Source organism: Caloenas nicobarica, chromosome 1 (genome assembly GCF_036013445.1).
Source record: "Caloenas nicobarica isolate bCalNic1 chromosome 1, bCalNic1.hap1, whole genome shotgun sequence".
Classification (NCBI taxonomy): Eukaryota; Metazoa; Chordata; class Aves; order Columbiformes; family Columbidae; genus Caloenas; species Caloenas nicobarica.
Window position 1 is genome coordinate 130,876,351 of NC_088245.1, and position 27,189 is coordinate 130,903,539.

At 48.4% G+C, this 27,189-nt stretch overlaps 1 protein-coding gene across 2 annotated transcripts in view; it reads left to right on the forward strand.

The window, feature by feature from the left end:
- Positions 1-27,189, forward strand: part of IGSF3 (immunoglobulin superfamily member 3) — a 102,990-nt gene that overhangs the window by 12,059 nt on the left and 63,742 nt on the right. For both annotated transcript variants that reach the window (XM_065653713.1, XM_065653719.1), the window contains exon 2: positions 17,746-18,123. In XM_065653713.1, coding sequence (XP_065509785.1) covers positions 17,746-18,123 — 378 coding nt within the window. The remainder of the gene's footprint in view (positions 1-17,745; positions 18,124-27,189) is intronic.

Genomic DNA, 27,189 nt, shown 5'->3' on the forward strand with positions numbered 1-27,189 from the left:
CTCTGTGACAGCAGCGATCTCAGTGGCTGTTTCGTCTCGCCCTGTGATGTGCTTGACCCCCATGTCCCTGCAGCCATGCCTGTTTGGACAGACCCCAGTATCTCAAACGCGTGCAGGCGGGCCTCGAAGGGGCCTCCCACCACGCTGGGCAGCATCTGCAGTGGCACAGCCGCCAGCATGGAGCACAGGCGCCCTGGCCAGCTGTGCCTGCCCCATATGTTGGGGTCCGGGTCACCCCTTTAGCCTGGGCACAGCAGAGCAGACGTCTGACTTCATCATGCCATCATGGCTGCAAAATGCAGGCTGCAAAACTTATGTCAGTGCTGCTGTCTCTGGCTGTAGATCAGCCTCCTGGGGTGCAGAGCCATTTGGGGAAGGCAGCCCTCAACACCGGGCAGGGTACGAGGAGGGGGCTGCTGCTGGCATGGAGTGCATGCACAGCCACCCTGCCATGGTCGTGGCCCCTTTCCTGCCTTGATGTGAGAGAAAATTCAGTGCCTTCCTGTTCATGGCCTGGCTTGAGAAGGAAATCTCTCCTCCCTCCTCAGGGGAGACCCAGGGGATGCCATGGTGGCAGGAGGCCCTGGCATGAGCCAGGCACCAAGCCCTGGGGCTTGGTGAGGAGCAGGCAGCTGTGGTGGAGCTGGGGATACCTCCATGGCCTGGGGTGGCTGAAGCTTTGGGCAACCAGGGTGGCTTTCACATGCTTTGGGATGTTTACTGGGAGCAGCCACATGCCAGCGGTGCTCTTGCCTTGCCTTGCGAGCCTGTGCAGGGCATTTAATTTTGCCTCTGTGTCTGGAGCTGGTATGTCATAGCTGCCATGATCAGACACTCACAAAACTGTGCTTTAGTGCAACTGGTGTTAACCCTTACTACTTGTAGTCCGCTACAGTAAACTGAGGAGCGGGGATAGCATCAGCAGCTCCTTTGGGCTTGTTCTTCTCTTCTTCCAGGCTCTGCCTTCCTGGCCCTCCCTGCCTCCTCCCATCTTTACACTGGTCTCCTCCAGCTCTGTCAGCTCCCAACAGGTCTGCAGCATGCATGGTGTTTTGGTGTGGTCGATGTATCTGTTCAACTTGCAGCAGTCAGTCGCTGTAAAGGCTTATAATCAGTGTAAAATCTCTGGGGTGCAGCTATTTACAGAAAAAAACCCCACCCTTTCAGACTTGCATCAAACAAGAGTTTTATTCTCATTAATTGAATTTCTCTAGAGTCTGATAACTTGGGCATGTTGAAATCAGATAAATAAAAAGCCTCCCTCCCTGGTAGCTATGTAAGCCTTTCCTTAACTCCCTGATCAGAAGTGACTAGGCTCTGCTAAGTAAGCAGCTGAAGATCAAAACTTCTGCATACATCTGCTCATCGGGGAGTGTAGCCAAGAAGATGCTCAGAGTGGTGTATTGACAGAGGAAGGGTTTGATTGGGAAAGATTTTTTTTGTTTAGTGACAAATGCTGTTTAGTCACCTTCAGACACGTAGTCTGTGTCTAGAAACCAGGACTGTGCTTTCTTCCAGACCTTCAGGTAAACCTGCAGCCCTACAAAGGGGCAAGTCTGCTCTATGCTGAAGTCGGGGTGTATCACCTTTGGAGCATCTCTTGGGCCACACTGCCGCATGTCCTCACGTGGGTGCCGAGACACATTGCCTTGGGAGGCAGGAGGGTGTTTGGACTTGTGCTGTGTGGTGTTGCTGAGCTGATGATATTGAAAAAATCCAACTTGCAGATTTTTTCACATCAAGTGAGACTTGTGGTCATTAAGGTCATGTCCCTTTCTCCATCACATCTCTGGTGTGTAGTTCTTGTCTCGGTGCCGAAGGCTGGGGCCCCTCTCGTTCAGCAGCTGCTGTTGCCTAGTCCAGGGTCCTTCCTCCCCATGCCTATATCACCCATGCCATAACGAGGTAACTGGCTTGCCAGCCAGGCTTGTCTTCGTTTTCAGCCAACACCACTCTCCCCCTTTGGGGTTTTTTCTGCTTTCCCCCTCCCCTGCCACTCTTGGTGCCACCTTTCTTCTTGCACCTTGGATTTGGATTTCCCCCCACCCCTCTTCTTTTGTCAGTATTTGTGTCCCGTAGCTGTTTATACCACTGATGCAGTGGCATCTGCCCCTACCCCCCGGGACACTTTTTCCACCCTCTCTCCCATCTCCTGGCCCCACCATCTGCTGCCTCTGCTCCTGCTGTCATGAGGTGCTGCACCACCTGCATGAGTCCCCTGGCCGCACCGACTCATCTCAGAGAATGCTCGGCTCCTTCCCTCTGCCTTGTTTCTCATAAACGCTTTTACTTCTCCTGCTTCACGATATCGTCACTAGCGATACTTTCCCCCCTCAGCCTGGACCTTCTCTATCTTCACATTTGCTCCTCAGACTTCAGCAACTTTTTGTACAAAGAGGACTGGCATACAAGCAAGGGCCTGCCTTTGCCTGGGGGTTCGCCCTGTGTTCCCCTCCATGCTTTTCACAACGGTAGATTTTCTAATCTTTTTGCTTGCCTTACGGGTCCCAGCTCATTTTCCCTTGTCTCTCTGGTTTGCTTTGCTACTCGTAGCTTCCCCACTCTCAATCCAAAGCTGCTTTATCCCCTTCTCCTTCAGCAGCTGCTCTGTCCTGTGCAAGCCCCATGGGATGCTCTGTCTGGAGCTCTTGCCTCCCAGCTTTCTGCCAGTTTAGTCTGTCTCTGTGATTTACTTCACAAGGGTTTTCGTAACAGCCCCCACTGCTCTGTGTCTCAGTCGTGCTCCAGCATTACCTTCCTTGACTTAGCAAGTGCCCTTGCAGTGACCAGTTTTGGTCTCTTCTTGGAGCGGTTTCCTCAGAGTCCTGTTGTCTTTGCCTTCTCCTGCCTCTCTAACAGAGCTTTTCTTACATCCTCCTGAGTATACCATGCTCAGCTTCAGGGTCCTTTTTTTTTTGTGGCTACAAGAGGCTCTTTCTGTGACCGTGTCCACCAATTCCTATAGTCCCTGCCTCTTGGTAATTTTATCCACTAATAAAAATTGGACTAGCCTCTCTCTGCTGATGTATTGAATTCATATTTCTGTTCAAATTAAAATCTTGACCTCTATCTCTGGCGCTTACTTATGTGCATGTTCACCTGAGTCTTTCTGCTTAAGAAGTGTAAGCTGCAGCACTTCCTGTCCATCTCTGCCTCTGAAATTTGTTCAGGCTTTTTGTCTGCTCATTCTCCTGAACTCTCAAATTAATTCCTCCTCCTCTGCCTTGCCAACTGCAAGATGCTTGTCTTCACTTCAAAAGCCGTTCTTAGCGTTGTTCTGCCTTGTCTTTTCTAGTGCTTTTTCCCTCTGTGTGGTTTTCGATTCCCAGCCTCTGCCTCTCGTTGGGTTTCCTCAGGCTGGGTTCTCAGAGAAAGATGGCTTACCTGCTTGTGCTGCCTCGTCTGCCACCCCTTCCCGGATAACCCAGCAGCCCTTTGGCCAATTTCACGCAAATTTGACGGGAGCAGAGAGCTTGGAGATAAACGAGTTCCTGCAAGTCTTGTGGAGAGGAGGTAGCCCAGTCGGGGAGGTGGCACGGGACTGAAGGAGGCCGTTTTCTTCAAGGGCTCTAGCAGTGCCTCCAAATGACTCTGCCAGCTGAAGGAGAAGCCCCAGCTGAAGCTTGCAGTGAAGTCATTAGTCTCAGAGACAGCCTCCCTCCTGAAGGCAGGGAAAGCTAGGCTTCATTAAGTCTGCTACTCTTAGCGCTGTTTTTTAACAATGGTGGCTCAGAGCTCTTTTATTTTCTTCTGTGTGTTTGGGAGTAACCTGCAGCAAGCACCTGCAGCCCTGCTTCCCCTGATGCTCTGCCGCAAGGCCTGTTAGAGACTCACCATCAGGGTCTCCCAGTGGAGAGAGACCATGATGCTCCCTCACTGCCTCGCTCCCTCCTGCTCCCTGGTGTCTCTTACCCATCTGCTGCCTGTCTGAGGTGCCGCCTCACAGCACTGCTGAGCTGGTGGAATATCCCAGCTGCTAATGAAAAGGGTTCTTTGCCCCTGTCCCCAAACCCCAAAGAAAAAAGCGTTCACGCTGTCTTAGTGGAAGCAAGTAACTCTTTCTTTGTGTCATTCTTTTTTCAGCTCACTATGGGGGTCAAGCATGGAGAGAGGAATGCGTATGTTGCTAGGAATAAAGCGAGTGGGAAAGCGAGACTTCTTTTTTTCCATGGCAGCTGGTATCTAGATCAGCTTAAGTGCAATTGTGAAACCACATTTCTAGACTGAATTTCCTCAGATGAGTGTGCTTCTGCTGCACTTTTGTCTGTAAGGAAGCTGGCACAGTGAGGCTGCTCTGAGTAGGTGCTTGGCACTGAGCTAAGGTAAATAAGAGCCTATAACAGCAACGAATGCAGTCCTGTTGGAGTGTCCTTCACAGAATAGTTGAGGTTGGAAGGGACCTCTGGAGGTCACCTAGTCCAACCCCACTGCTCAAGCAGGTACACCTAGAGCAGGTTGCTCAGGATCATGTCCAGACAGCTTTTGAATATTTCCACGGATGGAGACTCCATAACATCCTTGGGCAACCTGTGCCCATGTGCAGTCATCCCTCACATTTGAAAAAAAAAAAAAGTGTTTTTCTAGTGTTTTCCAGCTGGCCAGTCCCCCCGGTGCATGGTGTTATTCCTACCCAGGGAGGAGGATCACATCTGATTGTCCTCCTTACTCATTGGTAATAGTATTGTGTTATGAATGCGCATAGAGGGAATGATTGTACTTTCTCCCTCCCAGATTGGAAGCAATAGTAACAGAGATGCTTCTGCATCTCTCTTTCTTTTGTTTTGTTTTCTATTCCAAATACCAGAAAGCACCTGTCCTCCCATTTGAAATGGGAGCCTTGGTAATTTGGTAACAACTGCTGATAGTCTCTGTAGCATGTCAAACTAATAAATTACAGTGTAAGGAGATGAAGAGTTCTGACATCTTAATTAGCAAAAAGAGGCAGCAGGTATCTGCAGAATCTCTCTGCATCTGTGTCTCTTTTTCAGGGATGGTGTCTAACTGAATCTCAGGGGTTTTTGAGGGGCAGCTTCTTGCTGGTGCTTGGTGAAGAGAAACCAGAAGAATTTGGGAGGGACATGGAAACTATCTGCTGTTGTATGGCCATGCTTTGTATTCTTGTGATCCTTTATGGTGGGGTGGGAGAATTGTTTTAGAGAAATGCATGCTTTTAGCCAGTACACTTGACTTTGGGGCTAACTTAATTTGCTGTTTACCTCAAAGCTCTTTCTGCTGAAGAAGAGGTGCAAGATGGCAGCTTTTGCCTTGCAAATTGGATGCTGTCTTATGCTAATAACTGTGGCTGAGGGGCACAAATGTTTTTTTAGCATGCCAGAAGGAAGCGCGAGAGATGTCTTGTGGCTGCATTCATTCCTAGATATTACACTTCAGAACTTCTTGCAGTGCCACTTCTGCAGAACTGTGTGCTCCAAAGGAGGTGGGGAGCAGGTGCAGAGCCCATGCCAAAGGGCACAGCTGGAGTGCTGGAGGAACAGTGGGCTTTGGGAGGTAGGGAGGGATGTGCAGCAGGGCAGTTTGTCATCAGCTCTTCAAACCTGTCCACATCTAACGGATTATTAAGTCTCTCTCCTTAAAAAGCAGACCATTTGAGGTTAAGCAATTCACAAATGGCTACTTGAGGGTGCCGATTTGGAGGATGGAAAGCAGGTGCTCTGGCTCTGCCCAGAAGAACAAGCATGCAAGTAGAGGTTCCAGAGAAAGTCAGGGTGCTGAACTCCCAAATGTCATCCTTACCAGAGTAGGGGAAAACCTGGAGTCACTTGGAGCATGGAGAGGGGAAAGAAGCCAAATAAGCAACTCCCGGGAGTATGGAAAGATGGGCCAAAACGCTGGAGTTTCTCTTTGGAGGTAAAGGGAGGCACTTGTGTGTGCTCCCTCCCTCCATTTGTTTCAAATGAAGACAGCAAGAAGCTTTGCTTTTCTTCAGGAAAAGCAAATTTGAGGGAACGTAAGGAATCAAGCTCTCCGTGGATCAGAAGTATTTTGAAAGACCTCTTCAGGAAAGAGAGGGAATTCCTTTAATGAAAGGCTGGGTAGTAAATGTTGTTTCCTTTTGGCAAGGATAATGTGAAGGTGAGATTTGGGACTCTCTGCTCCTCTCCCCTGGCAGAGTGTTTTTAAGCATCTGGGATGTTGTGAGGTGAATTACAGCAATAATAGGGATGTTTGGTTGTTTAATATTGGGAGGGATTGCAGAGCATGCAGGAAAATGAAAAAAGTGACATTAAAACATTATTGACTGTGAAACAAAATGAAGTTTCTTATTGTCTGAGAGTGAGTGATCACACAGGGAATATCATTTGACAATTCTAAGAGTGACCCTGGCTGTCGAACATGTAGGACCTGAAGACTAAAGAACGATAATAAAAAGAAATTCAGAGGCTGCGGGGCATAATGAACTATGTCAGAGATTTCCTGGCTGGCTTTGTCGCTCAAACAATTTCATTTCCCCCCCTCATCTTGATAGGTTGGAAACACATACCAGCTAAGAGTGCAGCGGTTTGAAATGCGTGTTGATGTTTCATGGCTTTGGTACTAGCATGACAATGCTGAATCTTTTAGAGGCCTGGGAGCAGTACTAGAGACGCCAAGGTAAATGGTGTGTCCTTACATGTATTTTAAGAGCTAAAATAATAGAACAAAAAGCACACATAGGAATCTTGGGAGACTTCTCTTTTTTGTGCAGGTCTACACTAAATCTTACAGTGAGTACCTGTGGTTACAGCTTCAAAGCTCAGGCTGGGAAGGCAATAATGAAGCTATCACTGCTTTTCATTGGAAAATATAAAAGTAGGCATTGCCTTGGGCATTCCAGCAGGCCACTCTAAATGCTGCTGTGTATTGTAGTGCTTAACCAGACCTGAAACCAGCAGTAGTGAAATATGTAAGTCACTAGGGCATGTATTCAGTGGGCTGTAGGAAAGAAGAAACTCCTGAGGACAAGACACAAGGAGCAGTGCAAATTAGATGTAGTGCGTGGGCAAACCAACACTTCCTGCCTGCATATTCCCAATATAAGTATCATCTGCCAGGGAGCTTCTGCTTGCATTTTTTTTTTTCCCATAATAAAGGTAATGATGGTATGGTACATGAAGAACATGCTGATCTGAGAGTTGGAAAAGAGCTGGGAAGGTTCTGTTCTGACCTTGGAGGAAGAGAAATAGTTGATTAAATGTATTAAAGGGATGGGCTTTATCTTAAGTACAGAAAAGAGCCCATGGTGCTACTGGAGCTCTCTGCTGTTCTGTGGGATTAGTCAAAACTGGGATGTCCTTAGGGGAATAGAAAGACTGCAGGTTATAAGGGACTCGTTTTCTCAACATCTTTGCAGGAAAATAGTCAAACTATAATAAGCAGTAGGTGTCCTGCACAAAGATATGTGAGCTCCCCCCAGCAGTTGTTTACCTTTCTGAATCTGAACCATCACGATATTCAGCTCAGTCTTTCCCTCGTACATCAGCACAGATCATTATTCGCCTTTTCCATCAGCTACACCTTGATCCACCAGCCTCTTCAAAGCCCGTGTGAAGTAAGGAGGCTGAGCACCACGAGCTGCCAAGCTCAGGGACCTGTGTGCAGAAGGGCTGCCCTGCTGTCCTCCTTCCTTCTGTTCATACGGGCTGTCGCTCTTTTCTCTGACCACAGGTGTGGCTGGCTAGCTTCTGGATGCTTGGTTCCGTGACTTTTCAAAGTAAGGCTGGACTAGATTAAAGACTAGTTTCAGACTTCAGTGCAGCCAAGTTGCTTTAAATCTACTTTCTGATGGGATGACTGAGGATGATAGAACTTTAAGGGCAGTGAGATCTCGTGTTGTGCATCCGCCAGGGCAGGTTCATCTCCACCTGTGGTATTTCTGACGAAGGTAAATGTCTGTTGCAGAGAGCTATAGTGCGAGAGGCTTCAGTCTCATAAAGCAGTCTCTCTGGTGCCTCACTTTCCTTGCTTCTGGAAAGTTAAAAATATACTTAGCCTCATGTCCAACCAAACTTACCTCAGTAAGTTTGCAGATGACACCAAGTTGTGTGAGAGTGTTGATCTGCTGGAGAGTAGGAAGGCCGTACAGAGGGATCTGGACCGGCTGGATCGTTGGGCTGAGGCCAATTGTATGAGGTTTAACAAGGCCAAGTGCCGGGTCCCACACTTGGGTCACAACAACCCCAGGCAGCGCTACAGGCTCGGGAAGAGTGGCTGGAAAGCTGCCTGGCAGAGGGGGACCTGGGGGTGTTGATTGACAGCCGGCTGAACATAAGCCAGCAGTGTGCCCAGGTGGCCAAAAAGACCAACAGCATCCTGGCTTGTATCAGGAATAGTGTGGCCAGCAGGACTAGAGAAGTGATTGTGCCACTGTACTCAGCACTGGTGAGGCCCCACCTTGAATCCTGTGTTCAGTTTTGGGCCCCTCACTACAAGAAAGACATGGAGGTGCTGGAGAGAGTTCAGAGGAGGGTGATGAAGGGTGACGAAGCTGGTGAGGGGTCAGGAGCACCAGTCTGATGAGGAGCAGCTGAGGGAGCTGGGGCTGTTCAGCCTGGAGAAAAGGAGGCTGAGGGGAGACCTGATCGCTGGCTACAGCTGCCTGAAAGGAGGGTGTAGCTTAGAGAGTGTTGGTCTCTTCTCCCAAGTAACAAGCAGTAGGACGAGGAGAAATGGCCTCAAGTTGCACTGGGGAGGTTTAGGTTGGACATTAGGAAACATTTCTTCACGAAAAGGGTTGTCAGGCCTTGGAACAGGCTGCCCAGGCAAGTGGTGGAGTCACCATCCCTGGAGGCATTTAAAACGTGTAGACGAGGTTCTTAGGGACGTGGTTTAGTGCCAGAGTTAGGTTGTGGTTGAACTTGATGATTTGAGGGTCTCTTCCAACAAAAATGATTCTGTGATTCTATGAATCTCTGCTGTTCAAGTCTAAGCATATTGTTTCTTGTCTTCTCAGTGTCCAACATAGAGAATGAAGTATTCCTCCTTCCAGCATTTTTAGAAGTTTAAAGGTTGTAATAGACATGATCTGTGGCTCAAGAATATGCCATTCTAAGGTCGTGTTAAAACCAGAGTATTTTAACATGCATAATTGTAGACACAGAGAAGGAGCAGTTAGAGGAATGTGACATCCATATAGTATGAGGTTTGCTTAAAAAAAAGAGGAGAAAAAAAATCGCAAGGGCAGATCACATTTAACACTGTGCAGCTGTAGAATACCAATGCCGTACTGTGGAAAGTAAGGAAGCCGGCTGTCAATATAAGGACCAGATCTGAGAAGAACCAAAGGATGAAAAATGGCTCTGATCTTGGCAAGGGGGTTGGATGTCTGACTGGTTGCATAATTCTAACAGAGGTACAAGACCTTTTTTGCAGTCAGAACTTGGGAAGCTAGTCACAGGCCAGAACAATCTATGGTGATTAAAAGAAATGTCACCTCTTTCATATTTATTGAAAACATTTTTCTTAAAAGACAGTAAACATCTGCTGTGGAAGTGAGCACTGTGAGACGGAGCAGCCAGCAGAGATGAGTGAAAGCAGTTGTGTTGGAAGAACAAAGAGCTTCATTGGCGGCTCCTGTCTAGTTTCCCTGTGCTTTGATATTTCCCCACTGATTGTGATATTTCCATACCAATTATTGTATAAATTGTTCCTGGCTGACCTCTCTACTTAGCCGTCCTTAGTTGGCTCAGCAGTGGGAGGAATTTGAATGAGGAATGAATAGCTTTTTGAGTCGGTTCAGGAAGGATGTTCCATGTGCTGGGAGTGGTGGGACGGTGGCAGGAGTGGAAGAGGAGGATAGGGGATCAGGCATCCTTGGTAGCATGATTTAAACATCAAAGCAAAAGGGTGGAGGATAGGGACAGAGTTGTTCCACAAGTGGCTCCAGCCAGCCTTTCAGTACGGTGAACTCTCTTGGCATGACAAAAAATACATCAAGCAAAATACTGTATTTTCCCAGAATGAGGCTTTACAGTAATAAGAGGGGGGTTACCACATGTTTTCTTCTGATAGCACTGTGGTTTTTTTCATCTGGCAGCAGGTTGCAGTGTACAGAGGCTGTCCCTGCTGTGACTCATTTATGCAAAAATTAAGCTCAAACCTAATTTTTATTTGTGCGCATTAACAGGAGACTTCACAGAATAGCAGGTGTGCATTGCTAGAAGATTGTCTCCGTTTGGTGTTGCCTATTGGGGCAAGGTCTCCCATACAGATTATGTTAGTCTTCAGCCGATGAAAAATAAGACAGCTGCTTGGGGAAGTGTTCTCAGCGGCTGGACAATGGTGAGCTTGGAAGAGCCTTCTTGAAATGAATCACTGTTTTGTGGATATCAGTCTCTGCTTTTTCTCTGGACTCCACAGCAGGGCTGAGTAGGGGGCTGGTCTTGGCAAGAGCCATATGCATCTTCCTCTGTGGAGAGAAGCGAGAGAGGAAAGGCCATCCCCTGGAAAGCATCGTGCCTAAGGAAGACTGAAAAATTAATGTCAATGAAAACGTAACGTGAGCTGAAGGTTGTGAACTGTCCCTGAGCAACTCGCTGTAAGCAAAGGCCTGTGCAGGGCACGATGCTCCTGTTTTGGGGTAGGGGAATGGAAACACGGAGGAGGAGCAAGTTGTGGGGGAGCCCTGCTTGCCGGGCCACAATTAGCTATGTGCACCCTGTTACTTTGTGAAAGTGGCCAGTGCACCAACTGCTGCAGCTCAAAGGCTGTTTCTGCCTGCCCCGCTGTTCCCTGGGCCTGCTGCCCTGACCTGCAGGCTGTGGCATCGCTCCCCAGTGCTGCCTCCTCTCTTTGCGGTCGGCTATGAGCGTATGGGCGGCAAGTAACAAATGAACAGTGCTGCTAATAAAGTAATAGCACCCTTGGACTGGGTGAAAACACCAATTCCCTATTGTGGGCATGGCATCCTTCCCTTGCCTGGCATGGGTATGCCTGCTGCCTCCTGGGGCGTTGGGCCAGGGCTGAGGGCACCCGGTAAAGCTGGAAGAAGAGTCTGCTGGCACTCGTCTCGCCTCAAACCATGCTGTGCCCTGTGTTGGAGACCAGGGGCCAGCCAGGTGGCGAGCCTGGGCTCCTGCACCGCTCCCGCCTCAGTGAGCCCCAGACCCACAGGAGAGCAGGAGCTGCCACAGCTCGTGATGCACTGGGTGCTTGCACCTGCGCTTGGGTTTTGTGTGCCCAGAGCATCTTTCGAGCTAGGAAGTAGATGCTCTAGCATAACTGCTCATTAGCATTTGTGTCTGAATTGTGTTCGTTACTGGGGACTTTCTGCCAGGTCCTGTGGTCTGCTGCAGATGCTGATTTGTCATAGCCAAATAGGATTTATGCACACTCTCCTTCCCTTCCCTGTGCATGGGCACAGGCTCCGGCTTCGATTCTGAGGGTATTTTGGGGGAACCAGTTCAGGTGGCCATGTTCATAGCATCACTGTAGAATAACAGAATGGTCTGGGATGGAAGGAACATCTAGGATCATCTAGTTCCAACCCCCCTGCCATGGGCAGGGACACCTTCCACTAGATCAGGTTGCTCAAAGCCCCGTCCAACCTGGCCTTGAATGCTTCCAGGAATGGGACATCCACAGCTTCTCTGGGAAGCCTGTTCCAGTGCCTCACCACCTTCATGGTGAAGAATTTCTTACTTATATCTAATCTAAATCTCCTTTCTTTCAGTTTAAAGCCATTACCACTTGTCCTATCACTACATGCCCTTGTAAAAAGTCCTTCTCCAGCTTTCTTGTAGGTCCCCCTTAGGAAGGCTGCTGTAAGGTCTCCTTGGAGCCTTTTCTTCTCCAGGCTGAACAACCCCAACTCTCTCAGCCTGTCTTCACAGGAGAGCTGCTCCAGCTCTCTGGTCATCTTCATGGCCCTCTTCTGGACTTGCTCCAACAGGTCCCTGTCCTTCTTACGTTGGAGGCCCCAGAAGTGGACATGGAACTCCAGGTGGGGTCTCATGAGAGTGGAGTAGAGAGGGAGAATCACCTCCCTCGACCTGCTGGTCACGCTTCTTTTAATGCAGCCCGGGACATGGTTGACTTTCTGGACTATGAGTGCACATTGCCATGTTCAGAGCAGTGATAGCCGTGTTTCTAGAGAAAAAGCTTAAATGATGCTTGTTGTAGCTTCTGTTGTAGTATAGCCAATGCACAGTCCGCAGACCAGATGTGACCCGAATGGCTGAAGGGCATAGCCTGTAATGACACAGGCTGTGAAGGGGCATGAGGACAGCTGTACCAGTTCAGACTAAAGGTCCTCCACCGAGCCTCAGTGTCATGTCTCAAAGCTGTAGGCAGACATTTGTGCAATTGTAGCTTGTTTCGAGTGCCTTCGGAACCTGATGTGATCTATCTGTTTAGTAGTCCTCTTTCAAGTACTTGTCCCACCTACATTTTGACCCATGTAAACTTCCCATATCCACAGCATCCCTCAGCAAGGACATCCCCAGATCTGCTATCTGCAGCTGCAAGAACTGCCTCACTTGTTATAAAACTGGAGCTGACCAGTTTTGGTTCACAACCCTTGGTTTTTAAACTAGAAGAGACAGTAAATGGTCAATTCTTTACCACCGTCTCCATGGCATGCGTATTTGTATAGGCCTTTACCAGATCCTCTTAAAGTCACGTTTTTTTCCAGGCCAGAGTCCTTGCCTGCTCCAGTATTTCTTCCACAGAAGCCATTCCCTAGTGTTCGTCATTGTTGATCTTCTCTGACACTTTCTCAGGAGCACCTATAAATTGAACAAAAAATAGCAACAGCAAAAAAGCCCTCTGTATTTGTGCAAGGGACAGGGAGTGGAGGGACAGGCATCTCTTTGGAAATGTCTTCTTTTTAGTAATTGTAGTTGAATGCACAAAGTAATTTTTAAAGGAAGTTTAGGATTAGTATTATCAGTTATTGTCAAATAATGCTTTAGAGCTTCTAAGTGAAGGAAAACTGCTGTAAAGCTACAGGGGTAGAAACATCCCCTCAAGCTATGTAATCTATTTGGTGTTCAGCGCTGTCAGCTCTATGCCTTTGGAAGATACTGAAAAATATAAAGAGTTTTTGTTTTGTTTTGTTTTTTTTAATTGCTCTCTAATGTTCAGAGACCCAGGATAGTATTCCTTCTAAGAACTCAAGTTTCTCTTTTAGGTTAAAGGTCTTCTGTCAGTGATTGTTGATACCTGAGGTACCTTGATGCAACTTGCCTGCACCACACCCAAAGGCACCACAGCATAACCCGCACTCTCAGAGATGGGGAGAATGTTTGCGCAAGAGGTTCCTCGTCATTCTGTCCTTAATTTTTATTTATTCTTTTGGTGTGTCAGTGCTGTGGCAGAGTTTCTGTGTACACAGCCATCCTTTCTTTCTTTCTTTCATTGCACTCACCTATCCCTTGTGATAAGCCTTGAATCAATGTTCTGAGATACAATTTTGCATGCTTGTTCTTCCGAAGGGAACCTGAAGGTCCACCTGCTTCCCAAAGAGAAAGTGTTTGGCATGTTCTGAAACGGGGCATCTTCAAGGTGTTTGAAATCGGACACCTGAAATGGCCAGTTGTGTCTGGAAAACGTGAGTTCTGCACATCTCCCCAAGGAAAGGTCAGATCTTGCCACAGTCAGCCGATGCTGCTGGGAGGGGGCAGGTTTTGCAAAGACAAAGTGTACTCAGAAGCTGACCTGCAGTGCTTCTGGGTGAGATGCCTGGCTGGCAGGGGTGCTCGGTGCTCCTTTTTTGCCCACAGACTGAACGGAGAGGCGTTGTAGTCCTGGCTGTGCTATGACAAGGAAGACGCGAATGGCTGGGTGACTGACATCGCATATCTCCCTTGCTATTCACCTGCCTTTCAGAACTGCGTGACATTGGCCGTGGCCCTGGAGCCTTCTGGGCAGGCTGGCATAGAGCTGGGGTCTCACACGATCTCCTTGCTGCATGACCTTGAGTCTGATCACCCAGCTGCACCATCCCCTCTTGCTTACACCCACCTCTTGTCTCCCAAACGGGGCCTGGGAAGCGATGAGAGCTGCCTGGCTGTCATTTGGCTTGCTCTGAGCTCAAAAGACAATGGGGAGCTGTGACAATAATCCTCATCTGTAGGGGATAAGGATCGGGGAACGCTTCCTCCTTATTGTGGGGGATTTGCTGCCTTTTGGAAAAAAACAGATGCACAAACCTATCACTTCTCACTAATTTTAAAGTAGCTGTTGGCTTGCTACCTCCTCTATATCAGCCCTTGCATTGTCAGGAAATTATATTGGATTTGCAATTAAAAGCCAGCTGTGCCAGTGAAGCACCAGCCAAATGCCACCATAACAGTCTCCTGGGTGTCCTGTGGGAGGTGTGGAGCACACAGCTCCTCCTCCGGTGAGCATTTCTCTCGCTTCAAGAGGGAAAGACAAGAGTTTAAAATGGGATCTCAGGCTCGTTATTTTTGTTAATTGGAATGCTTGCTCGCTAAGAAATGCAGTTCTTTTCTTGATTCTGCATGTTTGTGGACATAGCAATTCCCAGAGCCTGAAAACTGCCGAAGCACCCTTCACTGTGCAAAAAGTTAACTGTTTGGGGAGAAAAGCTGAGTGGTGGATGGCTGTCTCAGGCTGGTTGTTTTTTCTCCTTCCCTTTCTCAGTTAAAGTGATTTACTGGAGAAGTATCTCTGCTTCTGGTGTGTGTGGGTTTTTTTAAGTGTCGAACAGCATTTGTGCCTATCGGTGTTGGAGCAGGAGCTCAAGGCCAGGCAGGGGAAGAGCTCTGTGGATTTGCCGCTCCACGTCCCTCTGGAGATGCAGCCCATTCAACCCACAGCTGAGCCACGGTGTCTCATCTCTCGGAGGCTGAACAGCGACTTGCTGCAAGCTGTAGCAAAACTCCAACTGTTCTGTCTTCCATCTGTGCTGGAGCTGGGCAGGGCTTTTTCTGCACCAGCTTCTTCTGTCCCTCAACTCCTTGGGCTGCTGGATCCAGAACGGGAAACCAGGAGCAATTTGGCTGTTACCTCTCTCACTTTTGCCTGGGTCAGGAAGGTGCAGCAATCCAGTGCAAGAGGGAATAGGAGAGGAGGAATGTAGAAAGTGGGTCTCTCACAGGCAAGGTCCCAAAAACCACTGGCAAGGGAGGAAGGAAGCCCACATTAGTGCTGGCCGTGAGGGTGGTGGGATTTGACACCTACCAAAAGGCTGCAAGCATCAGGGTGCAGAGATCTGCATTGTGGGTGCCTGAGGATGTGATCTTGTCAGTGAGCTTTGGAAGGGCCAATATGTGCCTCTGATAAAATGTTTTTGAATTGGATAGTTGGAAAGCTCCTCAAAGAATTCCTGTATAAAAAATGAACAAACAAACAAAAAAACCCCAAACCTAGCACTGCATTTAAAGCCTGCAAAACAAGGCCGTGCACTCAGCGGAGAAATACCTGAATGAGTTTTATGTGTGCAAGTTTTAATTCCTAACACTGCATGTTTGCCTTGTGGTGCAATTTTAATTGTGTCATTGCATGTAGGGTATCTGTATGCTCTAGCGAGGCTACATGTGCATATGGAAATCGTTATTATGAGTTGTCTTTAGGTGTGCAATAAAGATCTTGCCCTTCCTGCTGCTTTAAAAACAGTTCACTTCAAAGGCTGTAGTATTTGCTTTGTCCTTTGGCCTTTACAGGGTGAGAGAAGAGGCTGTATGCACCTCAGATGTTAGTTGTCTCTAGCAGTATCTTTCCCCAGGATGAAGAGTTTGGTACAGCAAACAGTGGGGGAGTGTTTGCCTCTGTTGTTCCTCTCCCTGCTGGTTTTGAACATGCTAGCTTTCCCCGTCCTCCCCTTAAATCACATTATTTCATAAAGAGTAAAAAGAAACATAATTTGGAGCAGCAGCGAGCTGAGCCCAAGTTAATAGTTCGAATTGCACTCCATCTGTTCAGCTGCATGGCCTGATGGATGTGCTGAACCCATTTTTCACAATTTGTTTTAAGCTGGTAAGAACCATCTATCCTGGCTCTGGTCCAGGCCGGCTGTGGAGAAAAACTTTGTATCTGGACATTTATGTCCAGAGGGCGGGATTGAGTCGGTAATCCCCAGATGCCAGGCTAGCTCTTCCACCTGCAGGTTGCTAGTTTTTGCAAGGTTAAATTATTCTCTGGACTTGAACATTGTTATCAAAAATTAGAGGGGAGGGGGAAACCCCAACGTGCACACGCACACGGAAGGATGAAATTTGCAAACGTGATTATGCAGGACCTGCCTTAACTCGGCTTATTGCTGTTTCATGATGGCAAGCAAGCAGTCACAGAAGCCGGGGTGATTGGCCTCGCCATGTGCACATGCTGCTGGTAACTCAATAACCGATGAACACCCACCGTGGTCTCCAGACCTCGAGTCTTTGATGTAGCAACAAACAAGATAGATTGCTGTAATTTATCCGGCCCCTGGAGGGCTGTGCTGGTAATGTGCCATGAGCCCAAGGGCCAGCCATCCATAATCTGTGTAAAAATACAGCAGATCGCGGTTGCCGTGCTGCGGGATTGTCTTTGTTTTGTGCTGCAAGAGTTTGCATGTGTACAATGCGCAGTGCTGGGTCTCGATTTCCAGCAGCCAGGGGCGGTAAGTCTCAGTGTAATATGCCCACTCCCTCCATTAACTTTAATTGTTTTTGTTACGTACTAAATATACTCCTTTCAAATAGACTTGGGAAGGCAGTGCCCGAAACGTGGTATTTCCCCACATGCCTTTAGAAGTGTAACAGAGACTGGAGAAGCTGTGCTAGGTTTGGGGGAAAAAGCACAGGATTTTGTACCGGGATTGCTGATGGAGGATGAGTGTTTGTGCCGTTGCTGTTGGGTGGCCTGGAAAGCCGAGGAGATGGAGCATAGACCTCAGCTTGCACGTGGGCCTCTCTCCTGGTGGAAGATGGTCCTGGTTGGGCTGTGCCAGGAGAAGAGGGAGTTGCTGCTGAACCGGGGGGCCCCACCAGCAGCACCGGGGTGCTGCAGAGCAGCCACGGGCCGCCTCCTGGTGCCCTCCAGCAGCAGTCTGTGCCAGGGGTCGCAGGATGTGGTGAGGTTGGAAAATAAGAGTAGTACTGAAAACAAAGTCCTCTCAGCTTGAGTTTCTGGTTTGTTGCCGTGCTGCGCAGTACCTTTTTCATGCCTGGATTCTTATCGCTGCCGAAGAAAAGGTTTATGTTATCTCAACACCACTTTTTTCACAGGACGTTTGAAAAAAAAAAAAAAAAAACCAAAACCAAACCAAAAAGCACTTCACTTGGGTCAACATGAAAGCAGCAGCGTGGCTGGGGGAGGTGTTGTGCCAGACCCCAATGTGCCAGTTGTGAAATGGGGTGTGAGGGCTTGCCTTGCTGAGCATGGCCATGGAAGGGGTAGCGCTGGTACATCCCGTGGGAGATGTGGGGGCTGCTGCCGAGGAGTAATGCTGGGCCCCTCTCCTTTTGAAGGGAGGGGAGCTCTCTACAACTACTTGAAAGGGGGTCGCAGTGTGGAGAGTGTTGGTAACAAGTAACAAGTGATAGGATGAGAGGAAATGGCCTCAAGTTGCACCAAGGAAGGTTCAGATTGGCTATTAGGAAAAATTTCTTCATGGAAAATGGTGTCAAGCCCTGGAACAGGCTGCCCAGGGGAACGGTGGAGTCACCATCCCTGGAGGGGTTTAAAAGATGCATAGATGAGGTTCTTAGGGACATGGTTTAGTGACAGTGTTAGGGTAATGGTTGGACTTGATGATCTTGAGGGTCTCTTCCAACTGAAATGTTTCTATGATTCCTCCTGCAGGCATGGCCTTGGCTCAGCGGCAAGTGATGGTGCAGGAGGGACCCCTGTACCGAACGGAGGGGTCCCACATCACGCTGTGGTGCAAGGTGAGCGGCTACCAGGGCCCGGCGGAGCAGAACTTCCAGTGGTCCATCTACCTGCCCTCGGCCCCTGAGCGGGAGGTGCAGATCGTCAGCACCGTCGACCCCTCCTTCCCCTACGCCATCTACACCCAACGTGTGCGCGGCCGGGGGATCTACGTGGAGCGGGTGCAGGGGGACGCCGTCCTGCTGCACATCACCGAGCTGCAGGACCGGGATGCCGGGGAGTACGAGTGCCACACGCCCAACACCGACGAGAGATACTTTGGGAGTTACAGCGCCAAGATGAACCTCGTGGGTAAGCTGTCGTGCTAATGATGTGGCTGGAGCAATGGGGCATCTCCCAGCTGGCATGCAGCAAAAATCTATGAACCCCACATACGTGATGTAGTCCACATAAGCCATCAGAAAAAACACCAGTGAGGAGAACAGGAGCAGAAAGCAGGTGGCACGGTGGTGTGAATTACAGGAAGTCGTGGTATAGAAGTGTAGGAGAAATCAAGCTTTCTCTAGTAATAAGACCCTTATAAAGAAGAGAAACCAGGCAGCACAGCCAGAGAGAGGAATGTGAAGCTGTGGCTGAAAGCAAGAGGGATGCGGAACTGATTTACACAGAGAGAGAGGGGTGGGGAGTCTGCTCCAGATGGCACAAGCTGCAGAGGAGAGAGCTGTGTGCCAAAGGTGGTGAAATAGTGGAGCGAGGAAGAGAGGAGCGATAACGAGCAACACGTAAAGGGAACGGGAGAGACAGTTGTCTTCAGGCTCTTAACAGAGGGCAGCGCTGATTGCGTCCTGAAACCAGCACACTGATCACATTGAGCTGTCTGTAGATGAATGTGTGGGAGTTGGTTTGGAGTTTGGTTGTTGCGGTTTTTTTCTCTGCGCTTGCGTTAGAAAAATCAAAAACAGGTTCTTTAAAATCTGGAGTATTTCCACAGCACCTCTCTGACTAGCTGATTTGACCTTTTCAAGCTTCAGCATGTTTTCTGTGTCTCAAAAGGGGCTTGGGTTTGAAGTCTCTAACTTGGCTAACAGAGGTCAAATAGCTTCCATCAAACTCTTAGGCTGAAGGACTCCTAAAAGAGCTCTTCCACAGCAGAGACACCCCTCTAGAAAATTTAAGCCCACAGAGAGCAGGCTTGCTTTCCTTAGGAGACATTCGTGAGCCTGCAGATCTCTAGTTTGGAAACCACTTTGGCATTATTCAGACGAGCTAGCCGTTGCTGGTTCAGGCCCTGTTGACACAGGAAACCTGTTGTGAAAGGAGCCAAGGTGTAAATTTAAATCACAATAGCCTTTCTTTGGGCTGTGTTTCGTGCTTCCTGCTGACGTGCCCATTGACTCCTTCTCTTTGGAGCTGCCGGGCCAGCTGCTCTCCCAGGCAAAGCCCTGCAGCCCGGGTACAGGCACTTATTTAGTTACCTGCTTTCCCGTCTGATGTGAGTTGGGAGGTAAATGCCTGAACACTCTTTTGCTGTTTTGCTTTTTGTAGTTCCATGATTTGCTTCAGGTGTCCAGGTTTGCAGTTCCCCTTTTAGTTTAAACAAGTCTTGAGTCAGCGCTGCTGCTGCAAAGTCACCTCAGGGAGTGAAACCCATTGAAAAAACAGAACCTGGTGGGGGGAAAAAAAGGAAAAAAAAAAGTGCCTGGAGGCAAGGTGGGATTGTGGTATTCAGGGTTTGCAGCTGGGTTCCTCTGCGGGGGACTGCACCCCTTGTAAATGACGGTACCTGTGCTCACTGCTGGCGTGGGATGCAGCATGAGATGGGGATGCAGGCAAGCACAGCCAGCGTGCCCGATGTCTGGGCAGCAGGGAGCTCCTCCACTGCTCCCCCAGGCGCTGGGGAGCCTGTGCCCTCCAGGTTTTAACTGTGGCTCAGCAGCTTCTTTGGTGGCGAGCCTGCAGCTTGCTGGATGAGATGCTTTTGCCTTGTCCCACCTTCGCCCCTGGTACAAGGCACAGAGGACTGGGGACTCCTTAGACACCTATGAATAGTGCTTTGAGGACATTGGCTTCGGGGCTTATGTGTGTCCAGGATGCTCAAGTAAATTGATCTGAAGTAACTTTTCGTGGATTAGTTAAATCACATTATGCCCCTTCATGGATGATTGCGCTCAGAATTTGGGGCTCTAATTTGGTTTAGCTTAATTCATTTCTGAAAATTCACTTCAGAAGGGACTTAGGATCGCTTGAGTTTTGAAAATGTGTATCTGCATAGGTATGTACTGTGGTTGACCAAACCGTGACAGAAACTGAATTTTCCAGAGTGCAGACAACAAGCCCTTACGGAAGGCCTCCCCTCTGGCTCCCGTTCATGTGAACCGGTGCTGCCTTCAGCCCTGTGGGACCCTGAAGTCGTGCTGGGGAAACGGGCTCCTCTCTGCAGGGCTGGGCAGAGCGTGCGCCCTTTCTTTTTTCCTGTCATTTTAGCTCTCAGCTACAGGTTGTGCATTTTCAGGCCGGCTTTGTTGCTGCAGACAACGTGCAAGAAGAGGTACATGAGAGATAAATGAGAGTTATTGTTCTCATTTTCTCAGAAACAGAACCAAACTTGTTGGGTTTTTTTCCTTTCATCCAGTTATGAATTTTTAATTGACTCATTAGATTGAGTGGCTCTTTTTTGGCAGCAGCAAAGCCTGGAGGGAGTCAGCTTTGTTAGCATGTGTATTTTCTCTGTTTATGTGTGAAATGGAAGAGTTTGGAGCAGTGTTGATTTCAGACTTTCTGCTCTGGGAGCTTTGAGTTGTTGTGTCCTGTAGTTTGAGGGAAGAGCTGAAGAGTTTCTCCCCTTTTCACCAGGTGATACAGCCCTGTGATGATACCGATACATACCCTGGGATGGCCAAGATCTAGTACCACTCTGAGGACCTGATGTCTCTGGCCAAGACTAAGAAGTGCTCCCCAGGCACTTGTGGGACTCTTACATGAATTTAGGCATGCAGTGCAAGTGCTAATCTCACTGAAGCTAGGAATGAGGCCAGTAATGCAGTTCAAGGGCCTTCTGCCATGGAGAAATTTGTATCAAGGCTTGTCCTTTTTCACCAGTCTTCAGTTTACTTCAGTTGCTTCAAAAATAAGTCTTTCTGTATCTTGATACGCCTTTTCTCATCTTCTCCTGAGCTACATCATTGGGAAGAAGGAGTTACACCTGGGCTGGGAGATGTAATAGGAGGAAGAATTTAGGACATCTCAGACTCAGTTGCAGGTGCTGAGTGAAGTGGCCAAAAAAATGAGTGCAGCTCTTCAGGATAATGTGGAACCGTGGCCTTGTGATTGATTTATGAGAAAGGATTAGCCCACGTACAAAGTCTGCAACTCCATTGTTTGCCTTCAGAGTTCAGTTCCCCGAGGCTGACACGAAATTGCTGAGGCTAGTTCATGCTAAGGATGGGGGGAGAAGATTTTTAGAAGATTGCACGAGCGGCCTCCTATTCATCCAACACCAGGCATATTGCCTAAGGTCGATGTTGAGGTAGTATCTGCCATCAAAGGACAGAGAGGGACAAATCTGGAGAGCGACCCATCTTGGTTTAAATTCATACTTCTCTAAATTGACTAAAGAGAGAGCCTGGATGTTAGACTTGGGCTAGGCAGCTGGTGTTGAGTGAAATTAATTCTTATAGTAGTGACTGAAGACTTGTCCGCTTTTGGAAACTTTTCCCATGGGGCTCCTAAGCAACTGGTGGAAATTTTGGCTTTGTGGTTGTATTGGGAAGACACTTGGTCATACTGAAGAGGGGAGTTACACAACTGGATTGGTTAAATGGAGGATCTGGGGACCTTGTCTACCTGACTGGCAATTTTATCGGAGTCCTGGCCTCCTTGTTGCTGGCTATGAGAAGTACATGGACTTAGTTAAAGAGAGCAAACAATTTGCAGGTGAGAGAAAGCAGCATCCCAGTGACACAGCATCACCACTAGCGGGACAGCAGTATTTTCCAGTTGTTGTCGGAATTATCCCTTGTCTTAATAACTCTTGAAATACAGGCAGAAGAGAAGGTTTCTGTGCAGTAATTTAAGTGATGAAGCTGCAGGAATGCTGTGCAATCTGAGATAATGGTTTGTGCTTCTCATCTGATGTTGGTGAGTAAATAAACATGTTTTGCTGTGGGGTAGAAGTGAGCACATGGTAGTTACTTCGGAGCGCATGAGTCACTGCAAATTTGTACTCCCCTATATCTCTGCAATGAGTTGTTTGTGTGCCTATACCCTTACTTAGATAACAGTGAAGAGGCACAGGTGTAACTTCAGAATCTTCAGACTTTTATCTCAGTGGTGTTTTATCTGTGCTCCCAAAAACATTGAGCTCTTTTTCAGAGTAAGTGATTTGAGGGGAGAAATCAAGCTTTGAGGTTTTTTCTTGAACAGGTAGTGACAGAGCAGGAGAAAAGGTTTCAAGGCACTTGAGGTGTCAGCTCTTGTACTCTTTATTTTGGTGGAATCAGCTGTACAGCATCAATCCTAAACAAGTAAAAGCAAAAAAATGAAAGGGGTTTGAATGGGGGGGAGATACCACAACCTCCATAGTACCGCAGGGTGGGAAGGAGCAATTTTGATGCAGACTTGCGAAACACTCCGCAGCACTCCGACACAGCTGCTTGGGCAGCGGGCAGGAGCTGCTATGGAGCTGTAGTGCCTGCAGGGATGGTCACCATTGTCTCCTTCCCACAAGGCCTGGGTGAAAAGGAGGCAGGATTCAAGCTAGCAAAGTACTATTCAGTGACTCCCAATCCCGCGCTCTCAGCCCAGCCACACTGCTGCTCTCTGTTATTTCTCCCTGGCCTCACCCTGCCTGGGCAGGCTGGTGCCTTGATCTCTGTCCCATTCCGCTGGGTCATGCCTGGCCGTGAGGATTCCCAGGGCCTTGGTGTGGCTTTTTTGGCTGACAACCCCATTGTGGTGAAGTTTCAGCATCATGCCAGGCTTGGGAGTGGTGGTGGGCAAGGGCACAGGTGGGATGAAGAAGCAGCTGCCACTTCGCCTGAGCTCACTGCTGGCTGCACCTGTGCCTGGTGGGGTCTTGTCTCCAAATGCTGAGCTGAGAGTCACTTGCAGCTCTGCACACCAGAACTCAGTCCATGGCTGCTTTGACCATGTTTTTAGGAGTGCATCTCGTAGGGGTCCTCTGTGCCCAGGAGCTGTGGCATGTAACTTGGGTGGCCAGCTGCAAGCCCGTGGCTGGGATGGGAAGGACGGCTGGTGTATCTGAGAAGCTTTGGTGGTGCGGGAGCTGGAAGAAAGATTTATGCAGGCCAGACACTTAGCACTGGAAAGGAAGGAGCTGTGTGTGTCTCAGACAGGTGTTCAAGAGACAAAAACAGATCTCTTTTGTTGAACTTGCAACCAAAAATCTCCAGAATCTGTGGAGAGCTTATAACAGGCAAAAAAAAGAAAAAAATGAACTTTTATTAGCCTGTACCAGCTGCTGCTGCTTGTTGCCAGCAGCTTCCCCTCTTTTTCATCAAGTGCTGCCATACGTGATCTGTCTGCGTGCAGAGCAGAGGGAGAAAGTCATGTTGCAGGTTTGCCGTGTTTGGGAGAGCACCATCTGCTGCTGGGGACCTGGGGGAGCTCGAGGTGAGAGCAGTCACTTCTGCTCACGTGGGGCACGTGGACCTTGGTGGCTGCTGGTTTATTCCAGCCGTCAGCTGGGCTGAAGGTGTCTTTGCTTGAGGGAGGTGTCAAAGAGGGAGATGGCAGTCTTGCAGACAAGGATCTAGCGGTTTTGATGGAAGTCTTTGGGGGCTCTTCTTTCTCTGCTGCCTTTTTCTTCTCCTGAGAGACAGGGGAAGGTGTTTGTCACTGTACATGAGCAAGCAGCTTGTGTCCTGGGGAGGCCAGGCTTTTTGCAGATGAGCAACAACAGGCAAAAATCAAAAGGAGAGCAGTTCAAACTGCCCTGAGAGGTTGAAAAGGCTTCGTCTCTGGAGGGTTTCAAGACCTGACAGGATCAAGCTCTGAGCAGCCTGGTCTGACCTTATAGCTGACCCTGCTTGACCCTGTAGTTGCACTACAGACCCCCGAGGTCCCTTCCACCCTGAATTGTCCTCTGATCCCATGATATACTGTGCAGTAAGAACCACTGTGGGGCAGCATTTTGGGGGGAGGGTGTTAAAGGAAAAGTGTAAAATGGTATATAGTGGTGATGTCAGTGCTAAATAACGGCATAGCATTGGTGATCTCAACTAGGTGAGAACAGCAAGGACCTATTCTACATCCCCAAATTATTTTTCGGTGGCATGTTTTTTGTGTTTTGTATGTTTCTTATTGCTTCAGAGAGGTTGCAGGAGTTTGTCTCTATTGCTCTGCTCTGGCATATGAAGGTTAGGATTGGAGATCCTAAGCTCAGACATCCTAATCTCTCTGAGGCCATCTTGGCGGCTTTGCCACCTCCGTGAAGCATGTATATGCTTTATTTGGCCAAGCTGTCAGTTAACCAGAGTGAGTTCTAGGGTTTGTGTTGTTGAAATTCCTGCTTTGTGAGTTACATTAATCTTTGCCTGTTTGGGCTGTGCTTGTTGCAGTAATTAGCTCCCTAGAGGAGTAAAATGTCCTTCACTTTCAAATTACCCTTTAGCTGACATTAAAAAAAAAAAAAATCAAACGCCTTCTCCTAGGTGGTCTTTTGCAGCCTGACACAGGGTATTTTGTTCTTACTGTCCTCCTTTACGTGCCTAAATCTCTCTGTAGTAGCCTTGAAAAAAGAATTTGACCTGTGTTGCTCTGCTTTTTCTTTCTGTTCCTGTTGTGGATGGAAAAAGAGTGTTTGTCTATTAACGAGGGAGGAATGAGGAGGAGTAAACATACATACCTCTGGCAGTTCTTATGGGACAGCCTGGGGAATTGCCCCAGTGAAACAGAGTACCTGGGTTTTGATGCTGCAGAGCAATGGGGGGCTGCGGGCACCGGGTCCCGTCGTGCTGCCGGCTCACTGCATGTCCCTGGGTATGACACTCTCAGTCTCCTTCACCGTTTTTCAGCTGGTAAAATTAGGGATAATAGCATACAAGCCTTTCACAAAATCTAAGCTGAATAATTGTGAAGCGCTTTGAGCTCCTCAGATAGCGGGAGTTAGAAACAAAGGCTCATACTTCAACTTTGCCTGGTAATGATGCTGAATAGGATTCATCTCCAGCCCCGCTTAGTCTTTTCTGATGTCTTGGAAGTCTAGCGGCTTAAGCTCACCCAGTTTTGCCCTTGCAGAAGCCGTAGGGCTAACAGGTGCTGCTGGCTGGAGGGGGCCGGTGGCACTGGAGCTGGCAGGGGGGGCAGTTCCCTTACAGCACCCTGCGGCACGCGTGGGCATGGAGCCCGTCCTGAGGCTCCGTGCCCCTGCCAAATTTAAAACTCCTGCTGGTAAGAGGAAGGTGCTAAGACCTGTTTAAATTTCCAGTCTCTCTTTTTTTTTTTTTTTTTTTTTTTTTTAGTCTTGGCTTTAGTCATATACACTCTGGCAATGAATTGCATGGGCTTGCTTCTTCCTTGTGCTTTTTAAAAACACTTTTTTTGTAGATACTATTCAGGTTATAAGTGAAAGCCCATAACAGAAATCTCTGTACATGTCCCCACATTGCTAGACAAGGTTCACTCGTTATTTTGTGTATCTTTATCTCATCCCCTGTTATTATATTTTCCTGCTAAACACTTCCAGTTACTCCTGGTGATTGTAGTATTCCATCTCCTATTCTTTCCCGTTGTAGTTGCTTGCCTGATTTTTACTTTCTTATTGTATTACATTGCTTTTCCACCACTATCTGCCCAGGAGAAATGGAACAAATTTTAGGCAGATTATACCTGAAAAAAAATGGGATAATCTTATATCTGTTCTCTCCCTTCTTTGCTGTTCATTTTTTTCCTCCCTCACCTTCCTGCCTGGTGCCTCAAAACTGCGGGCAGCTTGGTGGTGTGACATGCATTGCAGGCAGGGCTCTCTGTTGTGGAACTAATTTTTTTTTTTTCTTTTCCACCGTCCACCTACCAGTTTCTCAAAAACCTGGCATTAGACACATTTGGGGCACATCGCTGTGTTCCATATGTTTTTCCTACATTGTCCCTTTTGCTTTAATTTTAGCTACCGTGTGGAGAAGGCTTAGAATAAGAATACATGTCCTTTTATTATGCGTGTCTGTACACTTGTACCTATGTGTTGTAAGAAAAAATGTATCCTAAAATGCATTTGTAAAAATGTAAATGAATACAGCCTCAGGCAATTGCACAGCCCTCTGCTCGCAAATCTAGGCTGGTCTTTAAAAGGAGCCCTCTCACTTCCAGACTTTTCATGTCTCTTATTTGTCAGGAAGGGAGGCGCAGAAGCCCAAATGCTGACTTGCCTTCAGACTGTAAAGAGCTCTGGTGTTCTGCTTGAGTAGGTTTCTGTGCAGCGCTGAGCCTGAATAGTAAAATCAGACCAGTCAGTTAAAATGATCTTTGGAAACTGAAGCAGTCTTTCCTGCAAAACGCCTTTTTCTGAAGGCTCAGAGTCTTGCCTTCTAGTCTGCTCTCCAGGTCCAGCCGTGCTTGGCTCTTGGGTTGGTGGGACCGCGGTGCTCGCTCCTCCGCCCAGCCCTTTGCCCCTGCGTGTCAGTGGGGCTGGAGGCGGCGAGGCTTTTGGCGTCCTCTGCTGCCCTGGGCAGAGCTGCTGGAAAAGCAACACTCTGCTCAGCCCGTGCACCCCTTTGCTTGTCCTGACAGCTCTTCTCTCATACGCTTTGTGAGTTCCCAGTGAAATGAGGTATTTGGTACCTGAAAATGTCTTATTTATTTATAGAGTGCCTCTCAGTCCATCCCTCTGAGAAGAGCAATTGGTACTAGGGGCTGTCTGTGTAGATTGCCGCAATGTCTGGGTGATAAGTGCCAATAGGAGGTAAAGGATGCAAAGGTTTTTAACTAAGATAGAGAATTCTTTAGCCGGAGATCCTGGTGGATTTGAAGGCCAGCTCTACCACTGGTGGATTACCTGGGATCCTGGGTTTAAATCTTGGGTTCTCCATCCTTTCCAAGAAAGTGAAGTTGGCAGGTGAGAGAGCTCTTTCAGGCCGGGCTCTACTTGCTAATCATGAGAAGCAAAAGGTTGGCTGGTCTTAGAAGCTGTCTGGTGCAACCTTCCATCTGGAATTTAACATTTCCTCCCAATGTGCCCTGGGCAGCCCCCAGCATCTTTTTTCCCCAAATGATTACTTTTTCACTGCATGCAAAACTGCGAGAAGCTCTGGCCAATGAAAAAAAATATACCGAGCACAAAAGGAGAGCCAGAAGGAGCTGGGCTGGCTTGGTCGAGCAGGTGGTGGAGCCAGCGGGCTGTAACATGGGATGGGCAGAGCCTGGTACCTGCCTCCTACCTCCTGCATGCTCAGCGGCTTTCCA